The sequence below is a fragment of the Columba livia genome, chromosome 8 (assembly GCF_036013475.1).
Source record: "Columba livia isolate bColLiv1 breed racing homer chromosome 8, bColLiv1.pat.W.v2, whole genome shotgun sequence".
Lineage (NCBI taxonomy): Eukaryota > Metazoa > Chordata > Aves > Columbiformes > Columbidae > Columba > Columba livia.
Window position 1 is genome coordinate 12454650 of NC_088609.1, and position 16346 is coordinate 12470995.

The window sequence follows — 16346 nt, forward strand, 5'->3', positions numbered from 1 at the left end:
ACTTGTATCACTCCACTCCAACCAGGAGGCAGAAAATATTCAGGTTCACTTCATATATAGTAACCCTACTCTGTCCTTCTGACTTAGAACATAATTTCTGCAACAGACTTGTGAGTTCAGTCTTAAGTAATATCTGTTAAGGCAATTTTACTTGAAAACTCATATGTATTTCCCCTATAATTTAATATAACTCCATTATGTTTTTCCTGTAACATCCTCAAAGCTTTAATTTCAGTGACACTTGGGCTGCAGAACCAAGATAACATTTTTATTCCTGTTTTCTCTTCTCTAGACAATGGATGTTTTCTAATATAGAATTTGCTAAAATTAAAAAAAAAAAAAAAAAAAAATCAACTGGTAGCTGAATACAGAAATCATGAGCATGTCTTTGCTATGCTAATGAGTAAGTACATTGAGAAATCTTTAGAACCAGAGTTACAGAACCCTCTTCAGATATAAACCACTTCGTTCCCCTCCCGCCCAAATATGCTCAGTTTCAGAAGAAAACTTCTTTTCTCTGTTCAGTCTGAAGTTCAAATTGAAAGAATGTTTTAAACATGTCCTAGAGTTAACAATCAGTTTCTTCTAAGCTGTAGGTGTTAAATGCCAAAACATTAATCTGCTGAGTGCTTTATACAAAACCTGAGCACAGAGTTGGATGTTCATTTACAGTAACGACACTACATAAAGACCTTTCAGTTTAAGGCTAGTTAAAGTTCCATTAGCATTCTCTTTAAGATTCATTATTAAAAATGAGCATTAGGCTTAAAATATTTTAAGGAAGAATTGTGAAAATTATAAAAGAGTTCAGCACTGCTGACACGATTTTGAGACAGAGTTCAGGAATGCGCCGATTTATTTTTTAATTGAATCATGATGGATTAATTCTTACACGACTACTGAGAGAAAAACACAAAGTTAAAGAGCCCCAAAAAAGAAAGAAAAGGATGCAAGTAAATGACAAAAGATCTCCAACTCCAGAGAGGCAGGCAAAAGACAAGTCAAGTTCTAAAGACCAACAAAACATGGGGATCATACAAGGTCACCAAAAGGAAAATAGAGGGAGGAAAAGAAAGGAGGAAAATGGTTTTCAATAATTTATTACAGACCTTAACTCATTAAAACTGATGTACTGTCACAGAGAAAGTAAAAGGAAGACCTACTCTGATAGTCGTCACTATCACCTTTGCCAGTTTCATTACTAGATCTCCACAATGCTTCCAAAACATGTTCCTCTTTCTTTGATTTACACTCCACATAAGCAAAACATCTACTATTTCTAGATAAACTCTTCATGACAGAAAATTGTGGCCTTCTCTGCCAAGATGCAAGTGTTCTATTTAACAGAGCTCACTCTCATCAGAAATATTCCATCTGCAAGACCAGACTGACAGACAATGAAGCAGAAGAAACTTGAAAATAACAAGGAATAAAAAGTAAGCAAGCCTGACTGATGAACTGAACAAATATGTGCTTCTTGCACAGGCAACACCCACACCTAGGTGTGCTGCAACCAACTGCAATTAATGCTTTAACCAACTGAGAGCTAGGATAAAACGGTCTGAGGTTTCTTCTCCTGTCAACTCGATTCAAATTAATTGTGTATATTTCTTTCTATTGTTAATTACTGAGCAGTTTCCATACTAAAGCCACTGCTGGAAAACCACTACTTTGCCTTACAGGATATTCAAAAGACCACATCTACACTTCAAGACTGTTTACACGAACGTTTCACTGGTCGTAAAAACACTCGTTTATCGTGCAGGGCCAGCCTCCTCGTTTCTGCTCTCTTGTGGCTTAGGCAGCTCTCTCCCGTTCAGAACACCTGACAGGAGCCCCAGCCAGCGGGCTGCTGACCCCCCCGCCCGCCCCACAGAGCTGGCGGGCCCAGCCCACGGCCATCGCCCCCGTCACCACGGCAATGGCGTGGGGCCCACAGGTGCCCTCGTCCCGCTCCCGGTCGCCCGCGTCTGACAGAAAAAGCCTCTCTCCGCCGAGAAAGGCCGCTCCTGAGGGACAGCGAGGAGGCGACACCGGGGGAACGAGCGGCGCTGCCGTGTAGTGCGCAGGTAGAAGGGAACCCCGCGCCACTTACCCAGAGAATGAGGCTGTCACAGAGCTGGGGGTTCGCCGGCTTCGCCTCCATGGCAGCGGCCTCCTCCCACCGCCGGCCGCCCCCGCTCAGGGCTGCTGCGTAAGCACCCGAAGCACCGAGCGCGCCTACGCCCAGCGCCACGCGCGCTGACGGGACGCGCCAGGACAGGCCCCCCTCCTCTCCTCGCGGCACCGCGCGCTGCTCACCTCCGCGCGGGGGCGGGTCTCAGGGGATATACACGTCAGCACGCGCCCATGCCTTTAAACGCCAGGAGCGGCAGCGCGTTTGACCAATCACGGAGTGGGGGGGTAGCTATTCGGGCCAATCACGGGGGCATTTGTTAAAGGAAGGGGTACGCCTCTCAATGGCAGTTTACTTCAGCGGTTGACGCTGCTGTGCTCCGTGTGGTCTCTGGGCGGGGCGTGGGCAGAGCGGGGACGCGTCACCTGCTTCTGGGGTGAAAAGTGGCCCGGGGAGTCAGTGGGTGCAGCCGCTACCTTCCCTTCGCGGCCCCAAGCCCGCGCAGGAGATGCCGCTCCGTCCCAACATGGCGGCCGCTGCCTCCCGCCCGCGGGGCGAGCTGCGGCTTTTGGCAGTTACAGCCGCTGCCGCAGGCCGGGGCGGTCATGGCGTGAAGGGCTGCTGTCGCGGTTCAGGTTAAGCAGTGCCTAAGGTGTAGATAGGTCAGTGCACCTGTACCAGCTATAAATGTTGCTTTTAGACCAGGATACGGATTTTTTATTTTTTTTAAATACCAACGTTAAATTAGTCAAAACCCAATTCTTTTGGAGAGGTGAAGGATGGAAAGTGCTTACGTGCAAAGCTGATGAGCAACAATTGTAATGCTTCTCCAGGAGGTGAGGCAATGTGCACCTGTCCAACAGCGCAGGTGGCATTAAGGCCTGTGGCAGTTAAACCTCTTTTTAATGGTCGGGTGTTTTCCTTTCTCCGCAGCCTCAAAGGTTAGTGTTAGTACAACACAAACTCCACCAGCCTCGGTGTCTCACGGCTGGCAGTTTTCACCCACGAGCGAGGGGGATCAATGACCCCTGGTAGCTCCAAGTCTCCACAGAGATCTTGTCTTCTATAATACCCTGTCTCAGACACTCCAGAGAAAAGTCTAAGCACCTTACACTAAGAAGATGCGATTACTCTGTCCCTCTACTGTTTCAGCACAAGAACTTCAGCAACTTTTCTCTCCTACAGCCTCTTTTATGAATTGAACCTTTTTTTGTGTTAGCTAATTGTGTTTTATGAAGATTCTCACACTGCCTGTTGTAACTGTGATGTGCAGGATAGCATTAAAACACATCAGTGTTTAGGTCACCCTAATAGTCAGTTTGGGCGTTGTATGCTCTTCTTTTTTTGGCTATTCTACTTTAAGACACATGCTCTAATTTTCTGTTACTGATGGTACTTTGACTCTCAGAGATTAAAGTTGTGGTGGATGACGTGGACAGTGTTTACATGACTATTTCTCCTCATAACACTGTCCAGAATTGATAAAGGCTCGAGAGTGGACTTGGGTTTCTGTAAAGCGTTTGACTGTTTCCTTCACCAAAGGTTCTTAAAGAAATCTGGTTGCCATGGAAGATTATGGGAAATTATTATTATTAAAAATGTAATAAGGAATAAAAGGATTTTGGTCTAAAATTCCAGAGACTTCTGTGCTAGGATTTGTACTGTTCTGCATGCTCATTTTTGCCTTTTAATATTAGTCCTCTTTTATAATTTCTACTAGTTTTTGTTAATTTTTCTTTTACCCCTCTTCATTTGCTTACTGCTTCTTCTTCATATTATTTTGTGTCCTTTCCCTTCTCAGGAAGTATCACATCCTAGTGTTGGTCACTTCCTACCAACCTCTACCCAGTTTCTTACAACCCATTTCACAGGAACATATAATTTTGTGTTTCAGCTTGTTGATTTCACATGTGCTTTCTCTGCAGATTCAACCTCTTACACATTTGCTTGCTTTCTACACTTTTTACAGGCAACTCCTCTTTCCTGGGTTTATGCTACGTAAGCCAAGGAGCAGCAAAAGCTGCCTGCTTTCCGGGGAACATGGAGTCAAAAGCGAGAACAGAGCCAGGAAGGAAGGGGCTTCACCAGCCAGACCTCAATCTGCAGAACCTGAGAAAGGTGAGTGGGGCAGGTCCAGCCATGTTCAACTGTGAGTTCAGGTCATCCGTCAAGTTCATGGTGATGAGGCAACTGCAAGGTGAAGCCCAGAAGGCAACCTGCTGATCAGGGTCGGGCCCAGCAGGGTCAACCAGAGTAAGGCACAGTTGCATCATCACTGGTTAGTTCTAAGGTCACACTGGGAATTTGCTCCACAGGTCACAGTCCAGATCTGTGGACTCCGTGGCTAGGCACAGGCATGGCTGGGACTCTGCTCAAGGCCTAGGGCTGAGCTTCAATGGAGTGGCCGTTTACAGGCCCGCATCTCAAAGGTATTTTCTAAGCACTCGGGAACAAAGACGTCAGAATGTAAAAATACTGATTAGCGACACTTGGTGGTTAGTTATGTAACTTGCACTTTTCTTGCCACTAGAAGACAGGTAGAACATGATCCTCAGGTTTTTGATCATATGTAGTAGCTTGGCTGACAGGATTCGTGGAAGTCTGCACTTCCCAAGCATCTTACAAAAGCTTTAGAAGCATCATTACTTTTACTTTAATTTCTGCCATTAGCAACTCCCAGGAGGGTGCCTGTCAGCTGCAAATCCATGGGCACAGTGGGGTCCACAGTGACTCCTCCATAGGGGAGTATGTCCACCCCAAAGACCATTTAGCAACCCCTAAATCCCAACACCACAGCACCCCAAATGGCTGTGTTTGCTGAGGTGTCCCTGGTCAGTGGGGGCAGGTGGCCTTGGACATACAAGCTCTGGGTTTGTGCCTCAGCACTGATTTGGACTTCCAAGTGGCTACGTCTGATCCTGAGCTGCAGGTGGCCTCAGGTTCTGGGTGGTTTATGCTCCCTGCATGACCATGTTGTTGCTGTGCAATGAAAATATTATTACCTAAGCTGAGATCCTTGCAGCAGCAGAATGCATTTTTTGATCTCATAAGCAAGTGGAAATTTTAATTAGAAGGCTACAGGGTAGTAGAAACTGCTTCTACCAAAGGCCAACCCAAGTGGGATGGCACAAGGAGCTGTGCTTCTGGCAGGTCTCAAATGGCTATAAGAATGCAGTATTTGCAATTGTATGGTCAGGAAAGGTTTGTCCAAAAAGGTTTGTGCTTGTAAAATACCAAACGGGAAAGGAAAGTTGCAAAAAAAATAATTGCATGGGGTTGCTCGGGAGGAGTTTAACCAAAGCCCAAGAGAGTGAGAAGCAGCAGAGAACGTTGAGTCATGCTCGTGGCAGCTCACCTCTGGCTGTCAGGAGGCTTTGTGGTTGGAAGTCATAAGCTCACCACATCCCCGCATCTTCTGGCAAAGGTTTGTGACCATACACAATGGTCATGTCTGTCGTGTGGGGCCGAGGAGCTAGGTTGTGGCAGAGCCCCCTCTGTGACAAGAACTTCAGTGACTTTTCTCTCCAACTGCCTCTTTTACTAATTGATTTGAACCATTATTTTTTTGTTAACCAATTCTGTTTTATGAAGATTCTTACACTTGCTGTTTTTACTGCAATGTGCAGGATGGCATTAAACACATCAGCATTTAGGTCAGCCTGAGCAGACTAAACAGCTTGAGTAGCTGTTATAGGCATCATATACTCTTCTTTTTTTGGCTAATGTGGGAACATAATGGAAGATTGGTGAGGAGGACTGTAAACACAGTCAAGCAACTTGCAGCTGAGATGTAGAAAAACACATATCATACTAATTGTTGTTTTGTGCGCTTGAAAAGTAGAACCTCTGTGTTAGATGCATACCTGAGATTCCTGCTCTTCTGTGAGCAAGATCGAAGCAGAGTAGTAAACTACACCTTGTGTGAACCCTTGAAATCAGGTGAAAGCAGCAGGTTTGGTGATCCTGTCACATGGGCTGAGCCCCGCAGCGCCTGTGTCCCCACTTGGGTACCTCTGCCTGGGTGCTGCTTTGGGGACCCTCTGGTTGGTAAGGTAACAAAAATAAATTTACTTTTTGCAATTCATCCATGGTTTTGTGGTTGTTCATGTGTCCTGCTTGTGCTGGCTCGCACAGCTTCAAGATACATGCTTTAATTTTCTTTTACTGATTCTACTTTGACTCACAGGAATTAAAATTGTGATGGATGACAGAGACATTATTTACATGACTGTCTCCCCTCACAGTGCTGTCCAGAATTGATAAAGGCTCGAGAGTGGACTTGGATTTCTGGAAAACCTTTGCCTGTTTCTTTCACCAATGTCCACTGTTGCTGCATTTTAAGTCAGGTTGAATTACTTATTGCAATAGGAAGTTATTTAAAATGTGTTCACTCTTTTTGATAGTACATCTTTTTCCTTCTCGACAAAGCACCTGACAGTCTCTCAGTAAGGGCTGTCTACCTTGCCTAGCAAAAAAGAATGGCATTTGCAACAATATTTAAATTGCTAGGCTTAAAAATAAAATCCAATTCCTAAGGTTTTGTTTTGTGTATGTGTGTGGGTTTTGGTGGTTGTTGTTGTTTTAATTATTACTTCAATTGAACTTTATTATATATCCAGTAATATGAACAGTATTTGGCTCAGACATCAATTGATGACTTGCTCAAGAACGCTGCATATCCAGACACGTGAGTTTTCCCGTACCTTGTGTGGCAGATACGCATGTCTCTTGTAGTGTAACAATATTCTTATTCTTGTTGGAAAATCGTCATTTAGAGATCGGCACGTAAAAGGTATTTTCTAAGCGCTTGGGAACAAAGACGTCAGAATGTAGAAATACCGAACAGTGACACTTGGTGGTTAGTTATGTAACTTGCACTTTTCTTGCCACTAGAAGACAGATGAAACATGATCCTCAGTTTTTAAGTCATATGTAGTAGCTTGGCTGACAGGATTAATGGAAATCTGTACTTCCCAAGCATTTTACAAAAGCTTTAGAACAATCAAATAAGCCTTGTGATGTTGTGTGGCACTGAAGCATGTATGAATTTTTCAGAGGCAGAAACTAGAAGCTAATCAAATGCCAAAATGTGTGCAGTTAATTATCACACAATACAAACCGATTTGGTACCTGCTGTATTCCCTGGGCCACATGTCCCTTCATGTCCTGTCATCATCTCTTACATCTTCCTGCCATATACACTGCCGCATCCTTTTGAATCAGGCTGTATGTGTGTTGGCAGTTATTAGACTTTTGTGAAAAAGCACTGGCTGTTTATTCTCTAAATGTTGCCAATTTAGAAGTTATTACAATCAGACAAAGATTATTCAGCATAAGTGAACACCTAAAAATCAAAAATATGAAGAAAAAGTGCACTAATGGGGTCTTGCATTATTTGCCTGGCTGAAGATTATCAGTACCTTGCTGGTCGCACACAGGTTTATGTTTCCTGATTACACAGGAGATGGAACAGGCTTCCAAAAACTGCAAGATTTTGCAGGTCACTGGCAGTCAGCACTCACAGTCTTGTGATTTCTGATGTACCCTCAGGGCCTGAAAAAAAGTTACCCAAGAGACCCGTGTCAGCTGTGAGAGCCTCCCCAACCCATTGCTTCCTCCATTCGGGTGTAAGAACAGGGCTGGGGGAGAAACGGCTTATTCCATGATTGCTTTCCAATTTATTTACGAAAGCAGTAACTACCAGAGCGGGGAGTGGTTGAGGTACAGAGAAAATCTTACCATGATCTGAAAAGGAGCTGTTTGGGCACATGACACTGGCAACCTCCTTATTTCTGAGAAAAAACAGCTGAAGAAAAGGATAAAAACACGAACAGCAAAAAGAGACAGTCCTGATGGCTGAAATCCTACTGGGGTAGCCAACCATTTCACAGTGTTTTAGGTCGATGTTCTCATATGATTTTTGGTGAGGGCAGCAGCTACTGTTATTAGTGTTTTATAGGTAAGGGGGGGAATAGGACAACTATATAGGGTATGTCTGTATTTCACAGCCAACAAGACTGACTACTGTGCTGTGATGTGTTTTTTGCTGAGGATGCTCTATGATGTTTTCCAGGTCAACTACGCCCCGAGGGAAATGGGAGCAATGTCATGATGATGAATGTAAAAATTTTTATCATATAACTGTAGTGTCTATTTTGTAGAATACTCAGAAATGTTTTGTCTGGCTGAGATGAAAGTCACTATAATCTATTTGTTATCAAAAGAGTAGGAATTCTGGATATTTTGTATATTCATTCTGAAAATTAATACCTTGTATGAGAGTATATTCATCAAGGGAGTCTTGTATTCAGGCTTTTCTGAAAGGTGGAAATACTTTCACATGGAATAAGCATCTTTCAAGTATTTTCACATTAGACAGAAATACGTTCATCACTTGAGACTCTTTGTGGAAGCCATTCAGCTATGAGAACACTCACTTTTAATAAGACTGTTTAAGCAAGTGGGATTCCTGGAATTCCTGAGCAACTTATGCTCTTCTTTACACTTTTCTTAGCACATCTTAACTCAATATTTTCTTTGATCCTCACGAACTGAACGATGGTAAGAAATAGTCACCTCATTAAAACTGGCTTAGACTGCCATTTCTAGTCTGTCTTGAAATTAAATTTGTTTTGACTGCAGTAATTCTGGGATCCTTGTTTACGAAATTTCAGGTGGAGATACCTTAAGCCCATATGCTAAAATGAGTGTGTATATAGTGTACAACTGCATCTGCACCTTTTATAATAATATAGTAATAGTAATAATAACAACAGAATAATGATAACACAATTATTGTGTTATTACTTTAGTATATTTAGTTTATTATAGTAGTTTCGGAAAAAATAGCAAGTACTTATAAAAATATTAATTAAGGTTTATCATATGTCAGTGAAGTAGTCATTGATAAACTAAAACAGCTGTTACTTTAACAATATTGCTAACATAAGCTATGCAGATCGCATTTTAATATAGAGAATATTAAACTGCAAAGTAGGAAGCTATTGTTAATCTCATGCATACGACAAATAAACAATAGCTGGTAGAGTCCCCCTAGACAGTTTATCTTATATTGGAGGAAGAAAAGGAAGGAGGAGCTGCGTGGACAGAGAGGCTGCTTGGACTTGATTTGAAGCAATTGTTAATTTACTCACCTTAGTACTTTTCAGAACCACAGGCTTTGCAGAGAGGTGTCTTCTTTTTAGATTATAAATGTGCCTCTGACCAGTCCACTGTCTCTAAGTTCTCCTAGGAAAACAATTCACTTGCAACGTCAAAAAGTAGTAGATGGAATATATGAGATCTACCTTACCTAGTCACTCCTGAAAGAGCTGGAAAAGATGAATGCAGAGGCTGACGGATTACCCCAGCTTTAGTATAATGGAAGGTAGAGAAAAGGTGGAAATAATACCACAGAGCCAGAAGTAATGGTATCTCGTTAAATTCCATTAAAAGTTATAGTGGAAACAAAGCAGGTCAGAGGTGGAAAACTAGTTACCTACATTTATAAAAAAGACTGTCACCAGATCTTTGTAATTGTACCTTTTGTATTCATACAGCAGGAGAATAAATAGTTCACATCTCCAAAGAATGACCTACCTTGATTATCTCAGTGAAACCTCTGAGAATCAGGAACTTTTATGAACGGTGACTTGAGCAGGATAAAATATTTAAACTCTAGGACATAATTTCTCCTCAATGAGACCTCACTTTGTCACTGTAACCTTCCCTCCTGGCATGTTCCCGCCTGCCTCGGTTGTTTCTCTAACATTGGTCAACCACATATCTGTGCTTTTCTATTTCTGGCTTTTTGTTTACTTTCTCGCAGATATCTGCACTTCTATTTTGGTGCTCTTATCTTTTTTTTTTTTTCAGTGAACAAGGTCACAAGTGAAAGTGGGCTTTGGCAATTCCAGTATTAGCAAGCTGACATTAATTGACATCACGGAACTGTTTGCACTGTCATGGTAGCAGCCCCTGGCTTTACAGGTTCACATGTCTTAAATTTCTCAGCTACAATTACAGTTGGTGCCAGTCACAATTCAGTACTGGGATGTGAACTGTTGCAGAGATGTACTTGTGACAAACAAATCCACATTCATCTGTTTTCAAATCCTGTTTATACAGGTGCATTGAAAAGGCAGCACAATGTTGTGACTTCATTTGAGTAAGGCACTGGCTTGGCAGGTGGTTTTGTGTCCCAACGAGGCCACTTGGTCTGTAGCTGCTGATCCTGAGAATATCCTTGCACTTATTTACTGTTATGCACCAAATACCTCCAGTTTTCACCACAGTCCAGGATTACCCTGTGCGTAAGCTCATGAGCATGTTTTTTTTTCAGGAGTACAAAAGGAGTAATCCCTTTAGATTGATTCTGTGCCAGGTACTGGCACGTAGTCTTGCACAGATAAGCTAATTATGGTAATATCTCTAAGCTCTCCAAATACAAAATCATTTTCTAAACTCTGTGTTCCATTGTTTCCAATGTTCAGAAACATTATCATCAGTATACAAGGTTCACTGAATAAAGTGTTAATAACTTGTTCATTTCCAAATTAACAGCTAAGTTATTAAAGCACAGTTATTTCTCAACATCTGTAAGCTGATGTGACAAATTACTAAAAGACGTATTTTTAAATGGAGTATTTAAATGGTATTCTCTAGTTGAAGAAGAAAAGTCTGTGTTCAAAAATAGAAACAACAGGTAAAAATGTCATAGCTATCACTTGCTATTAAATAACACAGAAATGTCTAAAACCCAACCATAGCTAAACAGAGTAGGGTGGCTGTAGGTGTGTGAAGCAAAAGATGAATTGTTATGATACTCACCACAACATTTATATATTGAATAAGAAAGTTAGCATGCACCTGTCAAAACCGAGTTCAGATTTCCCATAATTTTTATATCAATATCATTTTTCATTTTTTTTCCCCTTTGAAAATAAGCATCAATTTGACTAATAGTTTCAGACACATTTTCTTTCAAATTTTAAGGTTCTCTTGATATAGCATATTCCAAGGAGTGAAAGCCAACTCTTCAGCAGGGAGGAGTTAAGCCTCTTTTTAATAGTTTCCTCCTTCTAAGCAGTGCCAAGGAGGTTACAATTATTTTTACTGGCATTTCTAATAAAATTACATTTTGCACTTGCATAATCTTTTAAGATAAAAGTTACGATTGTCTGATTTTACTAGCTGTTCACTTATGTTTCTATTTAAAGAGACTTCTCTCTTGCTTTCCTGATGCTCTTCACTGACAGCTGCTCTAACATGTTTTGCTCTTTCTGAGGAACCGGGTTCACAGCGGTTCTGAGGGCTTAGCTCCTCATTTTAGCAGAACACTGTGAAGCCAGCAGCCCCACTCTCACATCCCAGCCTGGAATTAGGTCACAGCTGGGACACACAGAGAGCTCATAATGCAAAACTCCATCTCAGCTGAAAACCCCCTGGTTTGTGTCAAATACCATCACATAGGCCCTGCTCCAAAACACTGCCAGGAAGTGTTATTTCACATCTTTATGCTTCTCAATCCCATCTTTACACTTCTCAGGCCCAATTTTTGGTTGGGCAGGCTTTTGTGGAGTAGACTAAGGAATCTCATTTGTAAAACTGGGAATTAACAGTGCAATAATACAAGTGGTTGGCATGAATAGACTTTTTGGTTTTGATGGGACTATTCATCTACACAAAATAACTCAGGCATGTGTTTGCCAGCTCAAACTCCAAAGCCAAAATGACAAACTTAGTGAACAGTATTACTTGCACTGTAGTTATGCTTTGAGGCCTCAACCAAAGATCTAGCACCAAAAAAGCCCAACCCACAATTAGACAAAATGGATCCAGGATTACAACTTTCAGGCATGTACTGGGACCAAAAAAGCTAGCAAAACAATAGGAATGGCTGGCCTTGGGCAGAGTTTTACTGTTTTAACATATGGATTCACAGAAGTTTAAGAGATTTTCTTGTGTCTATTAACTTGTCAAAATATTCTGGAGCAATGAGAAGGGAACCTTGCTTTTATTTAAAGTGTCTTCCTCTGGCAAACAGGTATGGTCAAATTGCTGTTATTTAGTTAGAGGCGGTTTCACCTCTGTATTAAAACCATTCAAATCCCTTTTTAGTAAGTACTAACCAAATGCTTAAGTGCCCTAGCTAAAAAAGATTTAATACATTCAAACTGATTTTCCAGTGTATAAACATACCTGTCTCAAAAAATCACAGGAATAACCACCATCTATGTTAGCAGCATTTATGAATTTAACATGGTAAGCAGAGTAGTTGGGAAAAGGCTGGAGAGCAAGAGCTATGCTCAGATATTTGAGGAGTTCACTGGGTTGAAGCGTTTTACAGAAGAGCCTGGAGAGGATGGCACTGCTTACCCTGTGTCAGTTCTCAGGATAAAGAAATGGCTCCAGCTTCTGCATCTGTCAGTTTGGCGCCTTTAATAAGGAAATAAATCACACTGTAGATTTGTATATATGTTTGGATAAATAATAACTGACAGCTATCACACTGGCATGCGAGCATGCCTGTGTTCTCAGAGCAGGAAATCACATACAGTATTTCATTTGTGGCTAATTTATCTGTGACAAAGTGAGGAAGATGCCCTGGGGGCTGGTGACTAACAAGGAGCTTTGTTTATGCAACAAATCCCGTCCAGTTATTAGTCTTTGAAAAGTACTTTGTTTGGCTTATCAGTGCTTCAGCAGCAAAGCCAGGGGCATTATTTATGTTCAAAGCATATTTCTATTCCCATATTACTGACTCACACTCCAGCCCTCCATAAGAGATTATGTGTTACCTGAGGGCTGAAAATTAGGCATGTGCTTCAGTGCCTTCTTGAATCAGGATCAGGATGGTTAACACTGCACAAAACGGAGCCCTTAATAGGTTTCCTTATTAATTCTTCTGCATTAAACTGGAGAACACCTTTACAGAAATCAAGCCTTTCTTAAGGACCGCAAAGCATGACAAAGCATAAATACCTTATGAAGCATAAATGCTCATTTATTAAAATTATTTTAGCATCTTAGACTTTCTGATTCAATTGTACACTTCACTTGAGTAATTGGACAATATTATGTTACACAATCTAACTCTGCAGCTATGCAAATCCAAAGTATTGTAAGTTTCCGGCAGGTTTTTAAGGCTGTTTCACAACAGTACTGATAAGCTGCTACTCTGTCAGGTGATCAAAATACCTGCAGTGTGCCCTTGATCAAGTTAATATTTAAAAAGAGTAATGCAAATTTTTTATTACGTTCAGGTATCTTTTCAGTTATGTTAAAAAACTTTTTTGGGGAAATATTTATTTAGATGTTTTAGAAAGAGAGGGCTGGATTGGTTTTGTTTGGGTTTTCCTATTTTGTTCCCTCCACCCCCTTTTTTTTTTCAGACTACCTTTATTTGAGGGGAAAAAAAACCCCACCACATTTCTTTCATGACTGTAGTTCAGAAAACCTGACAGACCCTTGCCATTGGGCAACTAAGTTAATAATTGACACAGACGCAGAGCTGTCCTTAATGAATGATTCCACACCAACACTGTCAGCAGGTGTAACCTGCTCAGCTCCTCTCAGACATTTCTGGGAAGAGGAATGGTAAGTCCAACTTTATGTAGGTCTTCCAAACCATGGTAGAAAGTGTTCGTTAGAATGATTGTGAATAAATAATTGAAGTATTTACTTATACTTTTAATCATTAGATTACTTTTGGAGAATTTGCATGAACCAATTCTTCCCTTTAAAATATGTCATATATTTAATTTGGTTGTGATTGGATTAAATATGTATAGTCAAATAATGAGCTGTCCAGTGTGTTCTCCCTGATCATCTTAACTGGCCTTGTAACTGAGACATAGAGCAGCTGCTCACAAAGGAATCTGACCAAGAGGTCTCATTGTATCATGCCTTCCTAACAAGTTTAAACCTCAAAGCAAGTTACCTTCTAAACAATGTCACATGTTCAAGGAAAAATGAATAAATGTTTGTTAGCACTTGAATCTGATAAGTGCTTTTGAAACTTTAATTCCTTTTCTTCAAACATGCTGATGGGAATGGACTCATCCCTGATGCTTTAAAACTAAATTTCCTTGTGGTAAAACTGAAAGATGTTGTGAGCTGAGCTGTGTCACAGAGATAAAGGTTTATAGCCAGGAGCTTCTGGTTTCACAGTCAACGGTCTGATCACTACTGTACACCTTTCTTCTGCATGCAAGAATTAAAAATGCATCAAGTCTAGTTGCTGTGGTTTAGTACAAGAGGCTTGATTTTGGAGATTTCTACTAGAATTATTTTTTGAAATGCTCAGTTATCATTATAAGTCAAAAGATGTGTCTAGATTTGAAAAGGTCTGCTTTTTCTCCAAAACATGATTGTCACATAGGGAACTTCTGGGCTTGAACAGTTTCAAGGCCTGGCCCCCAATGAGGTACCTACATTGAGAATTTCTTTTCAAATCTGATCCCAAAAGCCAATAATACCTGTGGTGCTTACTGAGAAAGGAATATAAACATAAGGACACCATTTTAGAAAAACTTGAAACTATATTTAAAAAAAAAACAAACATGTAAACTTCCCATGGTCTTTGCCAACCACCAAATTTAAAATTTGACACGAAGCACTGTACATGGTTATCCACTGCAACTCCTATAATCCTAATTCAAGTTTTCGAAAGCCATTTGTGTCATATATGAGCATGTATGTCACAGTACATTCAACTTACTGTCTTCTTGCTAATGTTTCTTGAAGTGGGTGGGTACATTTTCCCTCAGCATTTTTGCATAAAGAGGCACTTTATGTCCATTAGCTGGCGGGGGAGATTCTCGAAAGATAGGAATCGTGGCACTCAGAATTTGAGGTGTCAGAGTTTAAAGCTTTCTCTGCATCTTTGGATTCTAAGTCTGTTTTTCAGAATAATTTGCTTCTGAACTTTGTGGGGTTTTTTTTTCCATTTCTTCCAAGTAAATTGACTCCTACTGGACTATACATTTAACCTTACCATTCTGTGTGTAGTGTGATTCCCAAGAACATATGGCCTAAACAACCAATATTTTAGGGCTTTTGGAGATTAATCTTAGACAAAAGATACCATTAGGTGTTCAAAATAGTATCAAGAAAATAAAACAGAAAATCTTGACTTGGGTATCCTCCTTCATATAACAAAAAGGGATTACTGTGGTTGTAAAGTATTGGGAACTCTTGAGCTTCCCTCTGTCTCTTAAACTTGGGAACAGACTCATTTCAAACCTCGCCAGTGTGACCTGTATGAATGCTGAAGGAATTTCCAAACTTGGTTTCCTGTACTATACATTGTGGCACTCCCTAACTTGACTGTAGCTCATCAACAGTTACTGGAAGATGATGTTTCTGGTGACAAACAGTGCAAATTTGCCCCACTTCTCCCACAGCAGAGATGTTCTTGGTACAGGAGTATAATTTCCATATGCTACATAGAAAACTACTTCCATAGTCCCCTTTTTATTCACCAAAGCTGCTTTACAGTATCGGCATGGCATTATTTGGGCCTGGAATTTTCAAAGGTGTGATAGGCAGCAAGATCCAAATACAAGGCTACAAAATAGTAACTTTTATGGGCACTCTCGAAGTTAAGATCTTAACAGGAATGACAATTTTAATTACGGTGTGTAATTACATGTAGAACTACGGTATGAGAGGAAGCTCTCTAAAAGTCTGACATTTTAGGCAAAGTCACACTAAATATTTTATTTTGCTAAGGCTATTTAATGCCATGAAAAACTCACAGCCTTGTGACACAAAATACTAACTGCCATAATCACTACTTCAACTCTAATTCAATCTGCTAGTTCAAATGTTCAAAGGCTGGCTCAAGAATTTGGCAGTGGTAAATTAATTCTGGCAGACTTAGAGCTATGTCAGATACCATCTGTCTTCTCCTTCTATCAGATCCAGCTGGGAGGTCCCCTTTTAACTAGTATAAAGACAACTTGAACACCATTTCAAGGGCTTGGACTACATAAATCAGAAATTTGATTATGTGCATATAATCTATTAAAAATAAATGAAAGATTTGGCAAGTCTTTCCTAGCCTGTCTACTCAGGAGAAGACAAAGCCACTGATATCTTTGCTGAAGGTGACTCCAAGTCTCTCTTTCCCCAAAAATGCTCTATTGATGTAAGAATGACTATACCAGGTCAGATGAGGGCCATCTTGCCCTCCCTGCAGCAAGGGATGCCTACAGAAGAATAAAGA

General features: G+C 40.8%; 2 protein-coding genes across 11 annotated transcripts in view; one reads left to right on the forward strand and one right to left on the reverse strand.

Annotated features, from left to right (window-relative positions):
• The window catches only part of HOOK1 (hook microtubule tethering protein 1), a 29563-nt gene extending 27232 nt beyond the window's left edge, over positions 1 to 2331 (reverse strand). For both annotated transcript variants that reach the window (XR_010474281.1, XM_021295636.2), the window contains exon 1: positions 2096 to 2331. Coding sequence is in view for 1 of the 2 variants with exons in the window: in XM_021295636.2 (XP_021151311.1) it covers positions 2096 to 2146 (51 nt within the window). In the remaining variant the exon portion in view is untranslated. The remainder of the gene's footprint in view (positions 1 to 2095) is intronic.
• Positions 1868 to 16346, forward strand: part of LOC102092395 (E3 ubiquitin-protein ligase RNF170) — a 28319-nt gene continuing 13840 nt past the window's right edge. The window contains exons 1-2 of one of the 9 annotated variants that reach the window (XM_021295843.2): positions 1868 to 2069; positions 4086 to 4234. In XM_021295843.2, the coding sequence (XP_021151518.2) occupies positions 4157 to 4234 (78 nt within the window). In that variant the 5' untranslated portion in view covers positions 1868 to 2069; positions 4086 to 4156. Of the gene's footprint in view, positions 2070 to 2441; positions 3058 to 4085; positions 4235 to 13507; positions 13715 to 16346 lie in introns of those variants that run through there. The other 8 variants (XM_065072088.1, XM_065072085.1, XM_065072087.1 and 5 more) reach the window with 8 other exon arrangements.